Source organism: Anabas testudineus, chromosome 24 (genome assembly GCF_900324465.2).
Source record: "Anabas testudineus chromosome 24, fAnaTes1.2, whole genome shotgun sequence".
NCBI lineage: Eukaryota > Metazoa > Chordata > Actinopteri > Anabantiformes > Anabantidae > Anabas > Anabas testudineus.
In genome coordinates, this window is record NC_046632.1 from 16,733,672 (window position 1) to 16,752,638 (window position 18,967).

At 39.3% G+C, this 18,967-nt stretch overlaps 1 protein-coding gene across 1 annotated transcript in view; it reads right to left on the reverse strand.

The window, feature by feature from the left end:
• Positions 1–3,198: 3,198 nt before the first annotated feature.
• Positions 3,199–18,967, reverse strand: part of clvs2 (clavesin 2) — a 31,532-nt gene continuing 15,763 nt past the window's right edge. The window contains exons 3-5 of the mRNA XM_026341924.1: positions 6,511–6,621; positions 6,056–6,288; positions 3,199–5,683 (exon numbers count right to left, since the gene is read on the reverse strand). Of these exons, the coding sequence (XP_026197709.1) occupies positions 5,590–5,683; positions 6,056–6,288; positions 6,511–6,621 (438 nt within the window). The 3' untranslated portion in view covers positions 3,199–5,589. The remainder of the gene's footprint in view (positions 5,684–6,055; positions 6,289–6,510; positions 6,622–18,967) is intronic.

Below are 18,967 nucleotides of genomic sequence, written 5' to 3' on the forward strand. Positions count from 1 at the left end.
CACATCCACTGATTTCACAGAAAACTTCCCAGTAAACCCCAGGACTAAAAGCGTCTACAGTCCAGGTTCTGTACACCAGCTGTAACTGTGCATTGCAAACGTGAAAAGTTAAATGCTAAGCTGCTTTGTACCCTTTACACACTCCTCTTACCAAAATGTGATAGTTATATTTACAAGAACTATTTACCAGTAGAAGTTCCTCTGGAAAAACAAGCAGTCAGGCTGTCAGCAAACAACTAGACAACTTGTTGACAACATGCTGCTTGAGCCACCAAACAATTCAAATAACACATTGAAACCTTTAGTGAGCAGCCAGTATCCACACTGGGTTGATAATCACTCAAACAAACCAGTCAACTATGTTTAACAACCTAATGTTAGCGAGCATGTGCCGCCACATCTTGACCAGCAACAGGGCCTCAAGCCTGCTAACGGTGCTAACCCTACCTCAATTTAACATAATCATAATCTGTGCATCCAGTTTAAAGTCTAGTCCATTTTAGTATTTGTCCACTTACCAAACTTTACTCAGTCACATCTGTCTTCTTCAGGGATTCAGTGAACACACCTGCACCGGCAGCCATGTTTTTGTCAGCCTGCTTTAGGCTCCGCCTTTTTATGCCCAACTCACTTGACAGAAAAAAAAATCCAAACAATGAACAAGACGCCAGAAGTGAGAAAATCTACATGTGTTCATATTTATTTTGCTCATTTTACATAATGCATTTCAGCAAATTGTCTTTGAAGACATTTATACATTTAACACCTGCTAACTGAACAGTGTTTTGCTCCTATAACGTACTGGTTTTCCATAATGACTTCAGAATTCAGGTTAGAGTTTAGTCTCCCTACAGCTCCTACTGTAGCTAATTATACAATCAAAGAACAGTGATGTGTAAATGAAATAAATATATCACCAACTGAAAGTTATGCATTAATTTCACAAATTCATCAGTCATAAAAAATGTCATTCAGTGTCCAAATCTTCAAAGCACAAATACTTGACTATTAGAAACAATAGATTAGATTTTTTTAATGAAGGGGCTGGCTTTGGCTGAGAAAAAATTAATCATACAGTTAAAGAAATAAATCTTGCACTACATCTCCTACAAGATAATCAATAATTATAAAGACTTCAGTACCCTGACAGATCTCGTAATGGAGAGTTTGATTCCAAAATGATGAATTATTGTGAAGCAAGGCTCTTAAAATGAATCAGTAAATTCAATAAAGATGATAAATGACTTAATTTTTCCATAGCAGGAATTATTTGCAGGGCTGACAATTTTTAATCACCTTACATCAGAACAAAACTCTTCATGTGAACATTTAATTAAACTTATTTATAAACTGCATGTACTGTCATTGCTGCCAGTTTACAGAAAAAAGTGAAGTTTAGGTTGCCTGTGAAAAGAACAGAAGCATTTTATTTCACTAAACAAAGACACCGAGGTCGATGTTTCCGCTGTTTTAACCATAAAGAGTCATATATATGAACCAGAATGCAAACATGTCTTCCACATGTGGGAATAATGGTAATGTTCTTTTCCTATCTGCCAACCAGGCATGACTTAAATAGTTTTCATTATTATCACAAAGTGTCTTTACATCCACCTGATTTATGCATTTTAATTTGCATATTTAAAACTGGAAGTGAAGACATTTTTAAAGAGCTTTTTGACTTTACTCAGGTGGAAAAGTCAATGAAACCAAACCTAACTCTGATAACTAACTATGACAAATTGCTGTTCTATGCTAATGCTATGCTAATGCACTGTTTGCACTTGCAGCATTTCTTTTGATTACTGAAAGAAGAAAGTTGAAATACTTTGGACAAGAGGAGCACAGCGTTTGGGCTTTACATGTGAAAAAGACAATAAGAAAAGACAGCAAGGCTGTTTTTCACACAGTTACCAGTGGAAGCCAGCACAGAAATCCATCTTTTGTGTTCACATTTGTTGAGAATATTGAATCAAAATTTGAGAATAAATGCCTAGATTGTCTTAAAATCTGACAGCAATATGTTCTGGTCTGGTACAGCAGGTGTCTGAAAAGAATTCAACAATATTTTGATCCAAGGTCAGCAGAAAAGACGTAACAACAACACAGAAATAACATTCAAAATGCTGAATTTCTTGAAAACAAACTGTGACCTCGTAATTCTGTTTACAATTCATACAACAGATACCAACCAATCCCCTGCATAATAAACAAGGTACATAGACAGTTTAATAAAATACTCACAAAAAATTTTAAAATCTTAAATGTGTGGTAAAGAACAAAGCATCTGCCAATAAAGTATACCTGTAATAAATAAAAAGAAATCTTCAGCTGTGTGTTACTGTGTTTAAGTTCCTATACATACATTACATTTACAATAAAACAAACAGCTTCCAATACTTGAACCTTAAAAAGGATCCTGGAGGATCCTGTTCTGAGTGAGATTTAGATAAACTCAGTTTTGCTATATTCAAGCAGAATACAGATGTTTATTACATGTAAACTTATATCCTAACAACTGGAAGCATCTACAGTGGCTCTGTGTGTGTGTGTGTGTGTGTGTGTGTGTGTGTGTGTCCCTTTTTATGAATGACTCACAGCCCGACTGACTTCTATATACTGTGATAGGAGTTATGACCTGTAACTACTGTAACTACTGGATGTGTTTAATAAGTAAATGCTCTAAAACATTTGATGATCATGATGTTCTGGTTTCACCTTTGACCCACGCCGTACTACATTGTACACAGAAGCAGTATTTCTACATTTCCCAAGAGTTAATTGAATTAAACCGGGTCATGTAGTGATGCAAGTGTTTGTTAATTTGTTCCCAAGAAAGAACTCAAATATGTAAATGATGCAAACAAATCCAAATTCTGTTCACTGACAGTATCTTTGAAACATTCAGTACCAATGTTTAAAAAGATTCTTTGTTTTTGGTCAAGATTAGGCAGCTACGATGGCTTCATCAAGGTTAGGAACAGATTAGAAATCAATACAAATTGTTGATTAATTCTCTGGATTCTGGTAATACATTCTTGTTCAGATAGAGGTGTGGCAACGTAGGGCTTAAAAACGGGCAGATACTATCCTAAATAACTGGTTTGGTAAAAGTCAGAAATATCTTGATGCCTTATAGTCACATTGTTTGGTATCAACTGTGTGAGTGCAACACTTGAATTAATTTGAAACCAGGTACAAGCAGGAACATGCAAAACAAAGTCCCAAGATAATGGGAGCAAATAATACAATCATGTTCCCATGCAGTTGGCTGCACTGACTGACATATGATCACATACTGTAGCTATTCAGTAAAAGCACAGTCCCTATCACCTGCGTGTGGCAGGTTGTTAATCTGATGTAAACTGCAGTGGAACCAGATATTTCATACTGAGCCAAAGGAGTAAACTGCTGAAACTGCAGCCTAACTCTGCACAGGGTAGAGCTGTTGTAAGTGGGGTTGACATGCCATGTACGCTGGTGTGATAGTTTAACATTCCAGCTGTCTGCTCTCGTTGCAGCCGGCCACCTCACACTTCCTGCCTGCCGGCCTTTCTGTGATATGCTCGGCTGTCTGTTTCCCAGCCTGACTGCTCGTCAGTCGCAGTTTTTCTGTCTGCTAGCCTGTCTGACTCCTCGACATTCGGTTGTCATGCTTTTTACACTTTGCAACATAAACCTGTGGTGAATGATTGATTTGGAAGAACCCGAAACTGTGTCAAACGCCTCCAGGTGGTTTGAGCGTCATACGAAGAAGTGTGTGCTTTGGGAAGTCACAAGCTTAAAACACAGTGAGTGGAGCGAACCAAAAATCGTGGCTCTGTCATTTTAAATATGTACACTGCAGCAGTAGATTGTGTAACTGAAAATTAAATCAAACTCGGACTGTAATCATAATAATTACTGTATTTTAAAGATGCAAAATAATACTTTGAAATGCAACTTGACATAAAATTATGTCCCTTCAGAACAAGGACCATGTAGGGTATGTATTGCATGCTTTCGCCCATTAACTTCCAGATATACTGAGGACGCTGCCAACTTTAATATTCCCTGGGGCAGATAATCGAAACCCAATTTCACTTTGTAAATGTTAAATTACAATACATTTTGAATCGATCTGTAGTGTGCACGTCTCATGTGTCCATGTGTTGTCAGGCTTAAAGGAGCCCTGTGGAGTTTTATACAAACAAAAAGGATGCGTACATTCAGTGTTTCTTTTGTTCTTGTTTTTTAAATGACTCTGGATGCAAGTTGACCTAATTCTGGTAATTAAGTAAACATATAATAAATATACAGAATACAATCATATACAACACGCGAAAGCTTCAGTAGAATCTGCTAAATTAAGTTTGAGATGTAGTTGAGAATACTGCGCTTAAATGAATACAAAGGAACTGTACTGCAACCTGAAAGAGGGCAAAACTGGATTCAGTCTGAGGGTAAATAATTTAAATGATCCAAAACATGCAAACAAACAAACAAACAAACAAAAAAAATACTGATAACATGTCTGGTCAAAGAAAACCGTTTGTCTATATGAGATCATTGTTGCAAAAACCAAATATATAAGAAATGTGTCACAAAATCACAGGAGAGCTGCTTTTATAAAAGTAAATTTAGCCTTATAAACAGTTTTTGGCTCGACATCCTACTCATAAGATTCTGAAAATATACACTGTATTCTGTCTTCAGCCAGACCAACACAGTCATTATTCAAAAGGAGCCTACAGCTTTGTATTTTTCTAATGGAAGGAGAAATACTGTATTCTGTGACATATGGGTCAGAAGAAGAAAGAAAATGGCTGGAAGGAAAAAGCAGATAATTCAAAGAGCCAACTTGTACCATAAAGGGGGATTTGCTTTTCCAAGAGATAAGTGGAGCAACACTGATAGTTCAGATGTTATATTCAATGGAAACGTGCCCAAATCCCCCAGTTAAGACCCAGTAAACCCACTTCCTGTGTGTTTCCTGTATATTTGGGTCCAGGAGGTTGAGCAAGCTCATTAGCGTCACTTCTGCTAATCCTGTGCCGTGCTTTGACCCACACTAGGTGTTTTCCTCAAATTGCTGTACAAAGAAGAAATGTGTGCCTTGGGACATGGGGGGGGCCCAAGCGCTCCTTAAAGTATGAGTTCCAGTGTTTCAAATGCTTCATCACCTATTTACTAAACTACTGTAGGAAATACTGTCTTCACACTTGTGGCAACTTAACAACTCTTTCTACGACTTCTCCCTGCTCCGCACTGGGGGGTCTGGATTGTTTAACACATAACTTTACAGTTATTGGAATTGGCACTTGACAAATAAGTAAATAAATAGATATATCGAACACCATCAGCAACCATTCGGCCTGAGGAAACGTCCTTCTCGCCTGTGTCTGTTCGCTTCGTATCAACTCGTTTTGATTTTCTTGAATTCAAGGGAAACAAGAATCCACCACAACAGCAGCATTTTCTGGAGGAAGTGTTTGAGGGCGTGCGGGTCGCTTACGGTATGTGCAGAAGTAAGTCTGTTAGTGTAAGTGTGTGTGTAAATATTGATTTAGGGAGGATTTGGAGCTGATTTCGAGCTTTATTCAAGCAGTGTTAGTCCAGCGAAAGTAGTGGCTGCATGTTGTCTTCTTCACTCTTGACTTTGTCTGGTCGTTTCAGGACGCCGGGCTCCACCACTGACTGAGACCTGGGGGACACAGAACACTCAATGATTAGTATTACTAGCGGTAAAAGCAGGTTTAAATTAAATTTTGCTTGTGCTGGGTCCTGTGTTATTGCCACAGGTCTCAGATGTGTGCGATTCCTGTCGGTCTGATCACAATACCATAACGTTTCAGATTTAAATCCCTGCAGCACTTGGGGATATTTTGAGTGGGGTGATGAATTAGTAACACATTTCCTCACATATAAATCTACCTTAGTCGACTGTAATGCCTGATTCACATGTTTGATCTAACCTGTGACTACATTTCTACATATAGGTAACACTGAAGGAAAAATAAAGCAGTACAGGAAGTAAATACTACAGATGTGTAGGTGTTAAAAGTAATGAGCTGACCTCTTCATGGTTTTTGGGGACATGTTTTTCTCTAGGTCTCTCTCCAGGTCTTGTACTGACAGCGTGTAGGACTCCGGACAATAATCGGTTTCCTCGTCATAGGCGTGGTCCAGCAGCGTCCTCGCCCACGTTCCCATGTCGTATGGGGGCATCATCCCACCGAGCTCTGACGGCAAGATCTCAGGGTGGATCAGCTGGTGGAGGCTGTTCAGGTTGTTACCGTGCATGAAGATCTGCATGGAGGACAAACAATAAGGTAGTCTACATTAGAACCGGGTTCTAGGACGGTCTGTCTGTCTGACCAGCATTCTGTATTGAGCAGGTAGTTTACAGTGACCTCATATACAACCCATATCATTAAATGGGTTGATCACTAACACCCCTTTAAGTTCAAAGCTATTAAAAAAACATTGATTATACTGTATCTGCTTTAATGGAGGATTTTCTGGCCTTACTCTCTTTCTGGTCTTGTCCTTGAGGAAGGGTCGAATGACGGTGTAGAGAGCATGGATGTACCAGGGCTGGTTTACAAAGTGGATCCCTCCAAATCTGGCAGGAAAACTGTCCTGTTGGACACAGAAACAAAAGAATAAAGGTTAATACAGACAAATGGGAACGGTGAAAAAGGAAAGATCCCAACTACTACAAATACTGCTGTATTACATCCTCTGATTAAAACGACTACATCATTATGTAAAGTTGAGATCACAATACTCTCTAAATAAACATGCTACGTTATGAAATGACTTTCAGAAACAACAAAGAGACAGTTTCAGTCTCCACTGGGTTGAATGAAAATGAGAAATGATCTCTGTGAGTTCTGTTGAGTCCTGTCCATTTTCATTAGATTAGTTTTGCAAATGGGATCTAATCTCATCGTCAATAGGAAATGGCTCGGCCTATTTTAGGGTAACTGTGGAGCACAGTGCCCGAGGGAAACAAATCCTTGTTCATACAGGTTAGTGTGCAGAGTCTGGGCCTGACAGTGTTTCCTAGAACGCAGGACACAATCATGATAATTATGCTCAACTCTGTGTGTGTGTGTGTGAGTCATAATTTGGCTGCAGTCCAGCAGTATGGAAAGATTATATTCTGACATAACCAGGCCGGCTGATGAAAATGACTCAGGGCAGACAGACATATATAAAAACTGTTAGCAGTGTCTGGGAGAGACACACACTGAGGCTCAGGCCAGGTTTCTAAATTAGGGTTTGACCAACATGACTCATCAAGGTTGAAATCGCCACCAGCACTTTTACTCCGCAGGATGTTGGCTCCCAGACTTGTTCTGAGACACTTTGGTCCCAGAAGAAGATACAACACATGGAGTTACGCTGACGTTATATTAAATGTGGTCAGTAAACCTTCAATCAGTCCAAACTGTACATTTTACTGACAAATTAAAACAAACAAACACAAACTAATAACCATGTTTGCAGGTCTTTTCTTCCCTAAACCTGAGTTTGGGACTCAAACTCGGGTCGGTGGTTTGTCAGTCCTGCACATTATAAACCCTGCATCCACCCCAACCACCTCTTTGCAACTCACTTCCCATTTATTATTGTAGCAGTTCATTCAATCCAAACCTGCGTCACTTGATGACGGTGCAGTTATCAGGAACGTTATTTTAAGGAGACAGGTTTCTAACACCACTTCCAGCTGTCTGGCTCTGTACACCTTATTGAACACACGTGACCCCTTTTTATTTCAAAACTGTTTTCCACACTGGCTGACTCATGGAAAAATTCACATAACTGTGGCCAAAACATATTTTCTTCTTAAGCATGTTCGTGTGTTCAGCTCTGCCTGTTGTACAAAAACCAGTTCTCTTTCTCTTGCCCTGCTGCACCGTGGTTGAACACATCTGAGATGAGAACTCATCCAGACAAGTGTTAAATTATTGACGAGGTGTAAAGGGCAGATTGTCTTGTGTGTAGGTTCAATTTATTCACCCACAAAAACATGGAAAATTCTGTGCTCCCATTGTAACCTACCAACAGTGATTACCAGGAAATAAATACACACAACATAAAACTATTAATTAATAACTGCAATATAAAAAGTCCAGCTTGTCTGAACACAATTAAAATCAAACCCTTCTATTTTACAGATATAATATGTTGGGCTTTTAGTGCCACTCTCCGTATTTTGTGCACTAAAAGGTGTGCCATAAAATTTATAGATGTTTCCCAAATGAACTGGAACCAAAGAGACTGTGATTAACCCTCAACCTCGATCTGCTGCTATAAAGTAATAAAAAAGAGCAAAAGAAAAACTTAAATAAAGACACACACACGCAGTGATGCACCTTTTTTAACAGATGCCAGAGCACACTCCTTAATTAAGTTTACATTAAACATTTTAAATTTCCAATCAACCTGACCCCTACATTAAACCACCCACACCTTTCATCTGGTGCTTCTCGTCACTGGGCCACAAATACACAGTTTCCACCATGATGCAACAGGAATCACAATAACTGCTGTAGAAATACTGACTATCAGCAGGTTTCCAGAAATGTCAGTATCAGTATTGAAGAGACTTATTTGGGTCAAACTGTGGTCAGACAGAACCTCCTGCTCCAAGCTGTCAGGTCCCTCCAGACTCCTCTGACTCTGAACCTCTGGCCTGCCCTCTCGGCTTTGACAGACACTTTCACTTTGATGAAGGGAACTGCTGCATTATACATGAAACTGAAACACACATGAAAATTAAATATGAGCTGCAGGGTCTCTGCTGTAATGGAGGGACTCGAAGAGGAGGGGGGGGGAGCGGAACCAGGAGCTAAAGGAATGATCAGCTTTGACCCAGTGTTGTTCTGAGGGAGAAGAAAGAAGGAGAAAGTGTTCAAACAAAGGCGGAGGACACACTAGCGAGGAATTATACAAAGTAAAGGAAATCCAAGAGGGAATGAAAGATGTAAGGCAAGTCGGAGCCGGGATGAAGGAGGGAAGCAGATGGAGGTCTTACACTAAAACTACTTTCTGTGAAATGGTTTTGTTTTCTTGTTATAGTGCAAATCAAAACGCCGTCAAGGTGACTGATTTAGTAACAGAAGGATGTTTAACACTATTTTCATATGCACCGTTGTTTAAAAAGGTCGGACCGTGTGTTTTAAATAGAGAAAACAACATTTTAAGTTCAGTTAATGTCTGTGAAAGAAGATTTTTACTCCCTCTGATTGAGTGTCAGCTGCAAACAGATGGTTGAGGTGTCAATAGGCACAATATGGTTTTGGTTTATTCTCACCCAGTGACTGGTTCCAAAAAAGCACTGAGGTGAACTGGTTGATAAGTAAACAGCTCAAATATTCAGCAAAGATAAACTGCCAACACTCCCTTTTGAGATTTGGCTTCTGGGAGGCAAATGTCGATTCTACCCAAATGAGCGACTGTGGATTTATTTTTGGATCCACGCTCCAGGTCACCGCTGAGAGTGTTCAGTTACAGCAAAGGTTGAAGGAAATTAGAGGCGACAGAAGACAAAGAAAAGTCCATCAACAACAACAATGACAGGACATCATGCACATCATGTGAAACCGAAGAGTCTTCTTTAGAAACACAATAAGATTAATCACAACATACGTTTAATGCTGTAGCTTGGTTTCTTAAACCTCGCTGCATCATCTCTCACCTCCTCCTCCTCTGTGCCTGTGGCTTCACTGAAGAGGATAAACACATTAGAAATGACTTTCCCCTTTAAAGCTTGGTTTACTGAGGAAAAACACCACCCACCTCCTGCTTTGTGACATGAAGCAATCCAACAGATTTCCCTCTAAATCTGACCCGGAGCCAGAACCTGCAGAATGCAGCATCTTAGCTGCCAATCTTGTTGGTAATGGTCCTTTTACTTCTACAGGAATTATACTAATGACTCAGAATTAATGGTACAGGAGCATCTACAGTAAGTAAAGTTGAGGTTTTGTCTTCACATGGTGTCATATCAATCTGTCTATAGGAGGTTTCACTCATTCTAATGTCTTTATTTACAGTGGACAACATGGAGAGGTGTTTTTGAACGGTGTATCATCATCACATGCTCCACCCAGATACCACCATTTATTTGTTTTCTGCCTCTGAAACTCCAGGACGACATCTTGTCATTGATAAATCCAGGATTTAAAATATGAGACACATCTTGAAGGTTACATTCATGCTTGTGTTAAAACCTATATGCACTTGGACTTTACTACTGGAACTTTGCATAGAGCTTTTTTATGCACCTGCTGAATATTTTATGAGGGTGCGAGTTTAGGATTGTGCTGGACTCGATATAGAAACACTATCACATGATATATATATATATTCAGCATATTTATCACATTTAGACCTGTAAATATCATTCACATCAACATCCAAGTAATAAAATAAACATTTAGATCTTTGAAATCTCAGATAAGGTGCAGAACAAACAAATCAACAGCAGCTTAATTATTTAATTGTCCTGGCTGATGAATATTTATCACCTAGGGCACTGCTCCCCCCAGGGGATGGGTTAAATGCAGAGGACAAATTTCATCTGTAACATGAAAATGTGACAAATGACAAATAAAGGTGTTTCTGTTCTGTTTTTTCTATATCTTGATTATAGGTAAATTCGCATAAAAGACCAAACAACAATCAGTGTATGTTACTAACCATTATCTGTGTATTCACAGCTTCATGTAGCTCATTCATTCATGTACCATAGAGCTCCACTGTTTTCCTTTATTCTCCACTTCTTGCTTTTACAAGGAATTTCTTAGCTGTTCTCATAAAAAACCTCTTTGAACTGTAAACTATGATTAGTGTTTGCAAGACACAATGACCTTTAGAGGTGTAGAAAAATACAATCTAGCTAAAGATCTGCAGTCGCCTTCTTTATGGCCTCACAACTGTAGCTCAAGTTTACCTGTTCACATTCAACTGGTCAGTACAACTCTTTTTCTTTGATGTGTCTCCATCATTATCTTCTGTCCCATTAGACACAAACACAGCATCAGTATTGTCTCTGCTGTGTTGGCTGTTGTTGTTGTTATACAACACCGTAGATCTGGAGGGGACACAGACAGACGGTCTCCCATCAACACAGCGGGTTTAACGCCGTGTGTCTGTTCAGAGGCGCACAGAGACTCAGTGGTAATGACATGTGATGTGTCAACTTTCCCACAGCTGCTTCTTTACCCAAACGTCCATCAACTGGGATTAAAAGCTGCATGAGCCAAGCAATGAGCTCTCTGTAAGGATACCAAACGTGTCCTTAAACATAACCGCAACACAAACAGGGCTACTGATTCAATATTTTGGTTTCAGAACATTTTTAACCATTGAAATTTCCAGATTTTTGTGTCAGCTGTCGTATTTCTAAAGAAGCAAATTAAAGCAAATTCAGCTCACATCAGATTCTAAGTGAAAGAGATTAAAGAGCTGAGAGAAATACAGCAGGTACAAAAAAGGTAAGGCTGTTTGGTCACTGTGTTTCCATGTGTTTCCTGTTTATCTTGCTTTAAATCCTTTACAAACTGTTTTGATTTAGTGTGTTTGAATCCAGGTTTTTCTCAAACTCCAGTAAAAGCAAAGTGATACCTGTAGTTCAAACCCTGCAGTGTTTATAGAAAGAAACTCTTCAGAGAGCTGCAGCGTGAGTGAAAGGATTTCGCCTGTGAAGGTTTTATATAACTGTCAGGTTGGGTAAATATTTAACAGCTGTAGTGATGTACCTTTCAAAAACAGTCAGGCTGAGAGAAACAACCAGAATGTGACAAGCAGCAGGTACGATGCTCTGCAGTTTTTTCAGAGTTACATATCAGGATGTCTACAGTGTGCATCAATATGACAACATGCAAAACCTTTCTCTGCACATGGTTAAGGTTAGAGAAAGATTGTGGTCTGGCTTAATAGAGAAAACATTCCCACTGACTTTACTTACAACATCTTTATTCTAATTGAACTTAAACCACCATATTTAATTAATTTTAACCACATGTTGGACGCGAGCTGAGGATTTTAGCCGTGTGGTTCGTGCGCTGGTCATCGAACCAGCTCCACTGCTGTTAATTCATTCATTAAAAACAAAAATGCTGAATGTGTTTAGCTGTTTTCTACTAAGAGTCAACAATGCTTTCTTTTAATCATAAAAATAATTTGTCTCTAACCTTTAGTTTGACATTTTGAGAAGAGTCAGATGAGAATATTGATAGGAGCTCACCAGTCAACGTGTTGTGTGTCATTTATTTACTGTATAACTGCAAAGAGCTATTCATTGCTTGCAGAGCAGCTTATTAGAAGGAGGTGACCCAGAATCTGACGTGTACTGAAAAAAACGAAAACAAAAACTAAATCAACCCAGATTTACACATACTATAACCTGACACCATTTTAATTATTCAGTAACCAAATGAGCAGAATTAAAGCTGAACTGTAAATGTGTTTTCTGTCAGGTGAAAGTGTTTAAAGTTAAACCTGCAGAAGCTGTAACATCAGGTCGTACAGCGACACAGGCTGCTCGTTTATTATTTACTTTATCAAATGGGAAAGTGACAGCAGCATCGACAGGCACAGACGAATCATGATGATCGAAGCTGCATTCGTATCTCTGCTCATCCTTACTCAGAAATATTGAGGGTGTTTATGTCGTCTGCCGCTGACAAATTAGCTGAATCAGGAATCGATAAATGGGCACCTGGATTTATTTTTACTGATTTAATTTAAAGTCACATATTTAGTCAGCTAAAGTTTTCATGCAACAACAAATAATATGTCTACTTGGCAGTTTTATTCTTGAGCTGACATAGTTTAGAGTAAAAAGCTGCAGAGGGTGACAATTCCCCATGAGTTTGTACAATTCAACACTTTTATGAATGCTACATGTTACACATAGCACTTTAATTTAATAATAATATAAATGTATATGTATGTATAGTGTGTGTACACATTATAGAGCCACATTAGACAACTATTTGATTTATGATAAATGGGTCTAAATACTGTAAAAATGCAGTTCATTTGACTATATAATACATGAATTGCAGATTAATGTTATCATACAACTGCACACACACAAATCATACTTCACAATTCAATCCAGTTAGAAAAAGCACCATCTTCTTATTGTTAACCACACTTTATACTCACTGAGTTCAACAAACACTGTCCTCTTTTTTTCCACTTTACTATTTACGTGTGCACATTTACTGAAGAACAACAAGAAGCACTAACATTTTTCTGCACAGCGAGTCTCTCAGCGCTTCAGCTGATGTTACAACATCTGACATGCGTCGTCTACCACTCTATGTGTCGGAGCTGTGGTCATACATCTTCTCCCTCCGTCATGTTTTTTTCAGTTTTGAACAGCACATCAGGTTGATGAGTTCTCCCCATTCTGCTCGGCTTCTGTCACTCTTCATCCACACAGGGATGAGTAAACATGTCCTCCAGTAGAAAGTGGAGAAAAGTGAATTCAGGGAAAAGAAAGACTACATCCACTCGAGTGCTTTTCTTTTCAGGATAAAGTGTAGCCTGAAGTGAAGACATCGTTCTGCTGCTGGCTCATGTTTTACAAAAGCCCCTTTTATGTGAAGATGTCTGGCTGCAGCTAATGCAGAACTTAAAAAAAGTAGTTCATACCACTGAATCTTGAAAAAAAAAATGTATGTGACAGAAAACGGAGAGCGCCGCATCACTCATCTCTGTGGCTTCAACTTTTCCAGCCTCACAGCACTTGGACACAAAATCTACTAAAAATGTCAAAGACAAACCATCTTCTCTCCTAATTTAAACCTTTTACTTCACTTTACTCCTCTACACAAGGACAAATGCAGCATTAGTCCAACCTCCGATGCTGCTTCCATCTTTTATTTCTCTGTAGCCTTTTATCCAATCTGTTTACTCACGATAAGAAGATTGATACCACTCTCACGTCTGCTCTTATGTCTGTTCACCCCTCCTCCGCCTGCAGTTACTTCATATCCAGTCAATAATCCCAAACCTTTTAACTAATCAAAGCTAAGCATTTAGTTCCTCTGTAGTCTTGTCAAATCATTTTTTTAAATGCGCTTTGTGGGGTTATATAGTGTTTAAATCTTCCATTTTTCTTCATTTTGGCTTCACCGTCCTCATCATAAAACACCACAAACCACGACTGCTCCCTCATAGATGCACGACAACACAGCTACAGCAAACATAGTTTTGAAAGACTGTAACTTTAGTGCATGACTCCATTAACCCATCCTCAGAGTCATGACACTCATCTCTCCAGTATATCAGCTGACTAACGGATGAAACCCTGCTCATCACTGAACAGAATTACTAACTGGTAAGCTTTTTTAAGAAATGCCCACTCACTGGCCTGGCTTACTGGGAATTGGCTTGGAGATAAAAATGCCTGGATTACTCATCAAACAAAGACATGGTTGCACATAATCATGCAAAAACACAGACGTACCACCTAACAGCCTGTTCTGTTAGGTGGTAGGACCTCCAGAGAAACCAGCAAGCACATAACTGCATCTAGAGCTCAGAGGAAAAGTCAGGTGCAAAACTGAATTTTAATATTTGTTCTCACTGGAAACACAGACACAACAAGCCCAGGCTCATTAATAGTCAGTCTAACCTTATTTAAAAAGACAAATCATGCCAGGTGCACACAATTAGAACAAATCGAATCAGAGCAGATTATGAGGAAAAGCTGCATCACACAGGCACAACCATTAACGCCAAAAATATACCGTGTTATCAGTGAATTAAAAGTCCCACTGCTTCCTTTTTACATCAGACAACAGCAGCCATGTCACATCTACAGAGACGGCACAACACAGTACCTCAGGTATCAAATGCAGCTTTACAGTTTCCTGCCAGAGATTCACACTGAGAGGAAAAGTCACACCAATTAAACCGCTGCCTCTGCAGGTTATTAAAATGCTGCCAGCTCCACGCAGACACTCTGAGAGGGAAGGAAAGGAAAGAAATGAAGTTCCTCTGCAGCCGAGAGATCACAGTGAATTCAAATGTATAGTTTTATTTCAGCTGTATTTGTTCTGCTTTACTCTGCTTCAGCAGAGCGACACTGTCTGTCAAACTCAATCCAGCACTTCCTACTGTAGGGAACATTGCAGGTGACCGTCCACTGTCTGGCTCTGTGCTCATGCTGTGAGTGCTTGGTGCAGCTGACCTGAGCATTGTGGGCTGAAGCTCAACAGAACTGTCAAACGCTCGGAGGGAAAGAGAGATATGCAGTGATACAGGGCTGACTGGGCCCAGTTCATCTCTGCATCGTGATTTGTGAAGCTTCTGAGTCGGATAATATACACTGCTCATCCTCATCGAGTCTGAATATTAGTGGTTTAACACAAAGCTTCGATCTGTTTCTGTTGATCTGAAATCCTCCATACAGTTTCATCGTCTGTGTTTATTTTTTACATTAGTATTTTACCTTTGTTTGATGACGACAAACGCAGAAAGCTAGCAACAAAAACACAAATCTCACCTGGCCAGAGTTCACAGTGACTATTGATTAATTCAATCTAATCAGTTCATCCTCGATGGATGGACGTATAGACAGAGAATAACATGTCTCCATCTACCACTTTATTATTATTGCAACCTATAGGGGAAACATGCTTAGCCTTTTCTTTTAAACTGATTCACAGAGCAAAAGAAAATAATTTATAACTGTCTTCTTTGTCATCTTTGTTTTAAATCTGTGCATTACTAGAAATCTAAAAATGACTAGTGTTCATTTACAGAAATTGATCAAATCCTTTCTTTCAGTTGAACCTAGCGTGGTCTAATTGTAGTGGACGAGCATTCGATCCAGCTGCAGTTTAAGAAAACAGGCGGAAAGAACACAGTTTGAATCAATGCAGCACTGTTTGTAAAGATAAATCTGATCAACAGCCGGTTCAGTCACGACAAACCAGGTCAATCTGCTGTTTAATGAGTTTTACAAACATACTTTAAACTACATGGTCAATATTATCTGCTGGTAAATGTTTGTTCTTAATAAAATATAAAGTAAAACAATTCAGCTCATTGGTTCCTTGATGAATAACAAGATGCTCAGAAACATTTACACGGTGAAGATGAGGTGGATTCAACTTGAGTAAATCTGAATTATGATATTCGTCATCTTCACTTTATTAGTGGTGATATTTGCAGAATGATTATCTCTAAACAATTTCACACAGAGCTGCTTTCAGAGACGATACACCAGGTCAGTATTCATTTCATATGCCATTGTCTGTGTTACATAACTATGCTAATGCAGAGTAAATCCACAGGGAAATTACTGCAACTGTACTACTACTACTACATGAAGGGACAAATACAATAATGAATATAGAATCACACTTTAAAGCTGCATTAACTTATTTTTACTTTGGCCCCTGAACAAACATCATTGTATTAAATAAAGAAACATTTAAAATAAAAAAGTAAAAACAAACAAGGAGTTGAAACATCTGCTTCTTTTACTCTGTGTTCATATTTAACAATTATAACAGATGTGTGTTTCAATCCTTTGAACAGGGCTGCACTAGATGAACATTATTACAGTTTATCCTGAAGGGAACATGAATGTCACAACAACACGTAACAACAGTGAATCTTTCTACCTGTCTAGACCATTACACCATTTTTAATGCATCACGTTTACTTAAGACGTTACAGTATTTGATGGAGCATCACTGACACTCAACCCGCTGCCTGAGCGCGTCTTGGAAGAAAGAAGAAGGAAGAGGGAGATGGAGAAATGTGTTACTCTCTCTATACAAACACACACGAAGGAAGACGCACAACAAAAGGGAGCCCATCTGGAGGAGAGGGCAGAGCAAGATAGCGCGGCAATGTGACGTGTTGCCGTGGCAACGTAGCGAGGGCGGGATGTGGCGGGAGGGGAGCCGGCGAGGGAGGAGGAAGAAAGGAGGAAGAAAGGAGGAGCAGCAGGGTAAAATGAAGCACAGTGGCTGCTGATGAAGAAGATGAAGCTTCTTTATGATTCAAAAGTAAACAAACAGACGGAGGAGGTTTTGGACGTTTTCTAGGACTGACTGTGAATTTTTAAGTTTAATATGTTTGTATTAAAATGACTGATTACTGGTAAATTAGTTTGTACTAAATACCTGTGACTGTGTGCATGTGGAATGATTTCAGACTAATAATGTGGTTTGAATGCTCGAATGCCAAAATTGTCTCTGGTGATGGAGATGAAACGGAAAGAGGAAAGAGAGATAAGGGAGAATTGGGAGGATGATGATGATGATGTTGTTGAAGGGGGGGGGGGGGGGGGGGTAAGGAAAACAAAAGTGAGAGAGGTGGGGGTGGCTGAGGGGACACAGAAGAGGAAGAGGAGGAGAGTGAAGCCAGTGGACGCCTGCACTCTACTTTCTCCATGACAGTGAAGCTCCTTCTGAACCTACAGTGACTCTCTGGACCTTTACCATCTTTAAAAGAACACGTGGATTATGGTTCTCTTCTTATGTTCTCTTCATCAATAAGAACAATTCCTTTTTCTTCTCATTTAACACTTGGATGGCGAAGTGGAATTGGAGGTCTAACAAAAGGTCAGGATGTCAGCTAAAAGGGCGTTTGATAATGACACCAGGACACGTGTTAATTTAACCCTGAATATGTAAAAACTGGAGAATGATCACACACATACACACACACACCTTTTTTATCATTCTCGCTATATTTTAAACTCATTAACATGAAAAATAAAAAGACGTGGGAGTCAGTTGGGTTCGTCCTCAGTCCATCCAGTAACAGCACAGTTAATGTACATCCCCGTCACTATTTAGCTTTGGGAATTAGAAACTAACTTCATAAAAAACACGAAGCACGGTCAGGAGGAGTTATCAATCACACTAGATCTACTGTAAATTATTGATCAGGCTTGTTCCATAAATAGGGCTCCAATAGACCCAAACAAAACGAGGACACAACACTGGCAGCAGCACTTTCCACCTGTTACCGAGCAGCTGCAGCTGATTGTAATTTTCCTGCACTTCACTTCACGGTTCTTACACTTCATGCACGGAGAGTCAGCTTGAATCAGCTCAGATGTTCAGCGTAATGGCCGCACTTGTCACAAGTGTATGCAGATAAAATTCACCAGATTTAAGACACTTTCATTTAAACTTGGCCACATGCTCTGCATGTGTAACAAGACCCTGTCTGATCCGTTTGAATCTGGATCCTGACTCACACCGCTTCTTTCTATCAAGTGTAGATAAAACATCTTGGTTTCACTTTAATTATTTAACTAAGATTGAACCACATTAACCTCTTTGCTGAAACCACATCCATGCAACTCCCATTATCAGCTCACTCAGACGTCCCATATGTTTGACTTTCCCACAAGCCTGTAGATGCAACATTAAGAGATTTGACCATGATATAAAGTGTTTAATGGATAAAATCCCAGACGTAGATCACAGCACAAATCTAATCAACTCACGTCCAAACTGATCTGTCACCAAATTTGAGCCAAATCCTGCTAACAGCCATTCACATGTAAGACTTTAATTCACATCATAATTAAGACATGTAGAAGAAATTTAAAATTGTGACTGTTTAATGTTTTGTGCTGACTCAGCTGAACTCTAAAACATGTGTTTCTTTATCTATGCAACTGTGTTCAGAAAACTTAGGATGCTCAGTGAACCCAGATAAGTGTTGACAGCATCACTTAAGAACAATACCTCATTGTCTTGTTAAGATGATGTGTTGATCTTTTCTTGATGAGGTCTGAGTAAGCGTAAAATGAGTAAATCCGATTGGTAGAACGTCTGTTTACGCCTTCAAGCACACATAGAAAAGAAGCATGTGGACATAGAGATTCAGAGTTGTCATGTACCACACGTTATGTGTACAGCTCTCCCCGGGTGACGAATAAAACGACAAAGACAAACTGACTTTTCTCTCATCATTCCTTTTT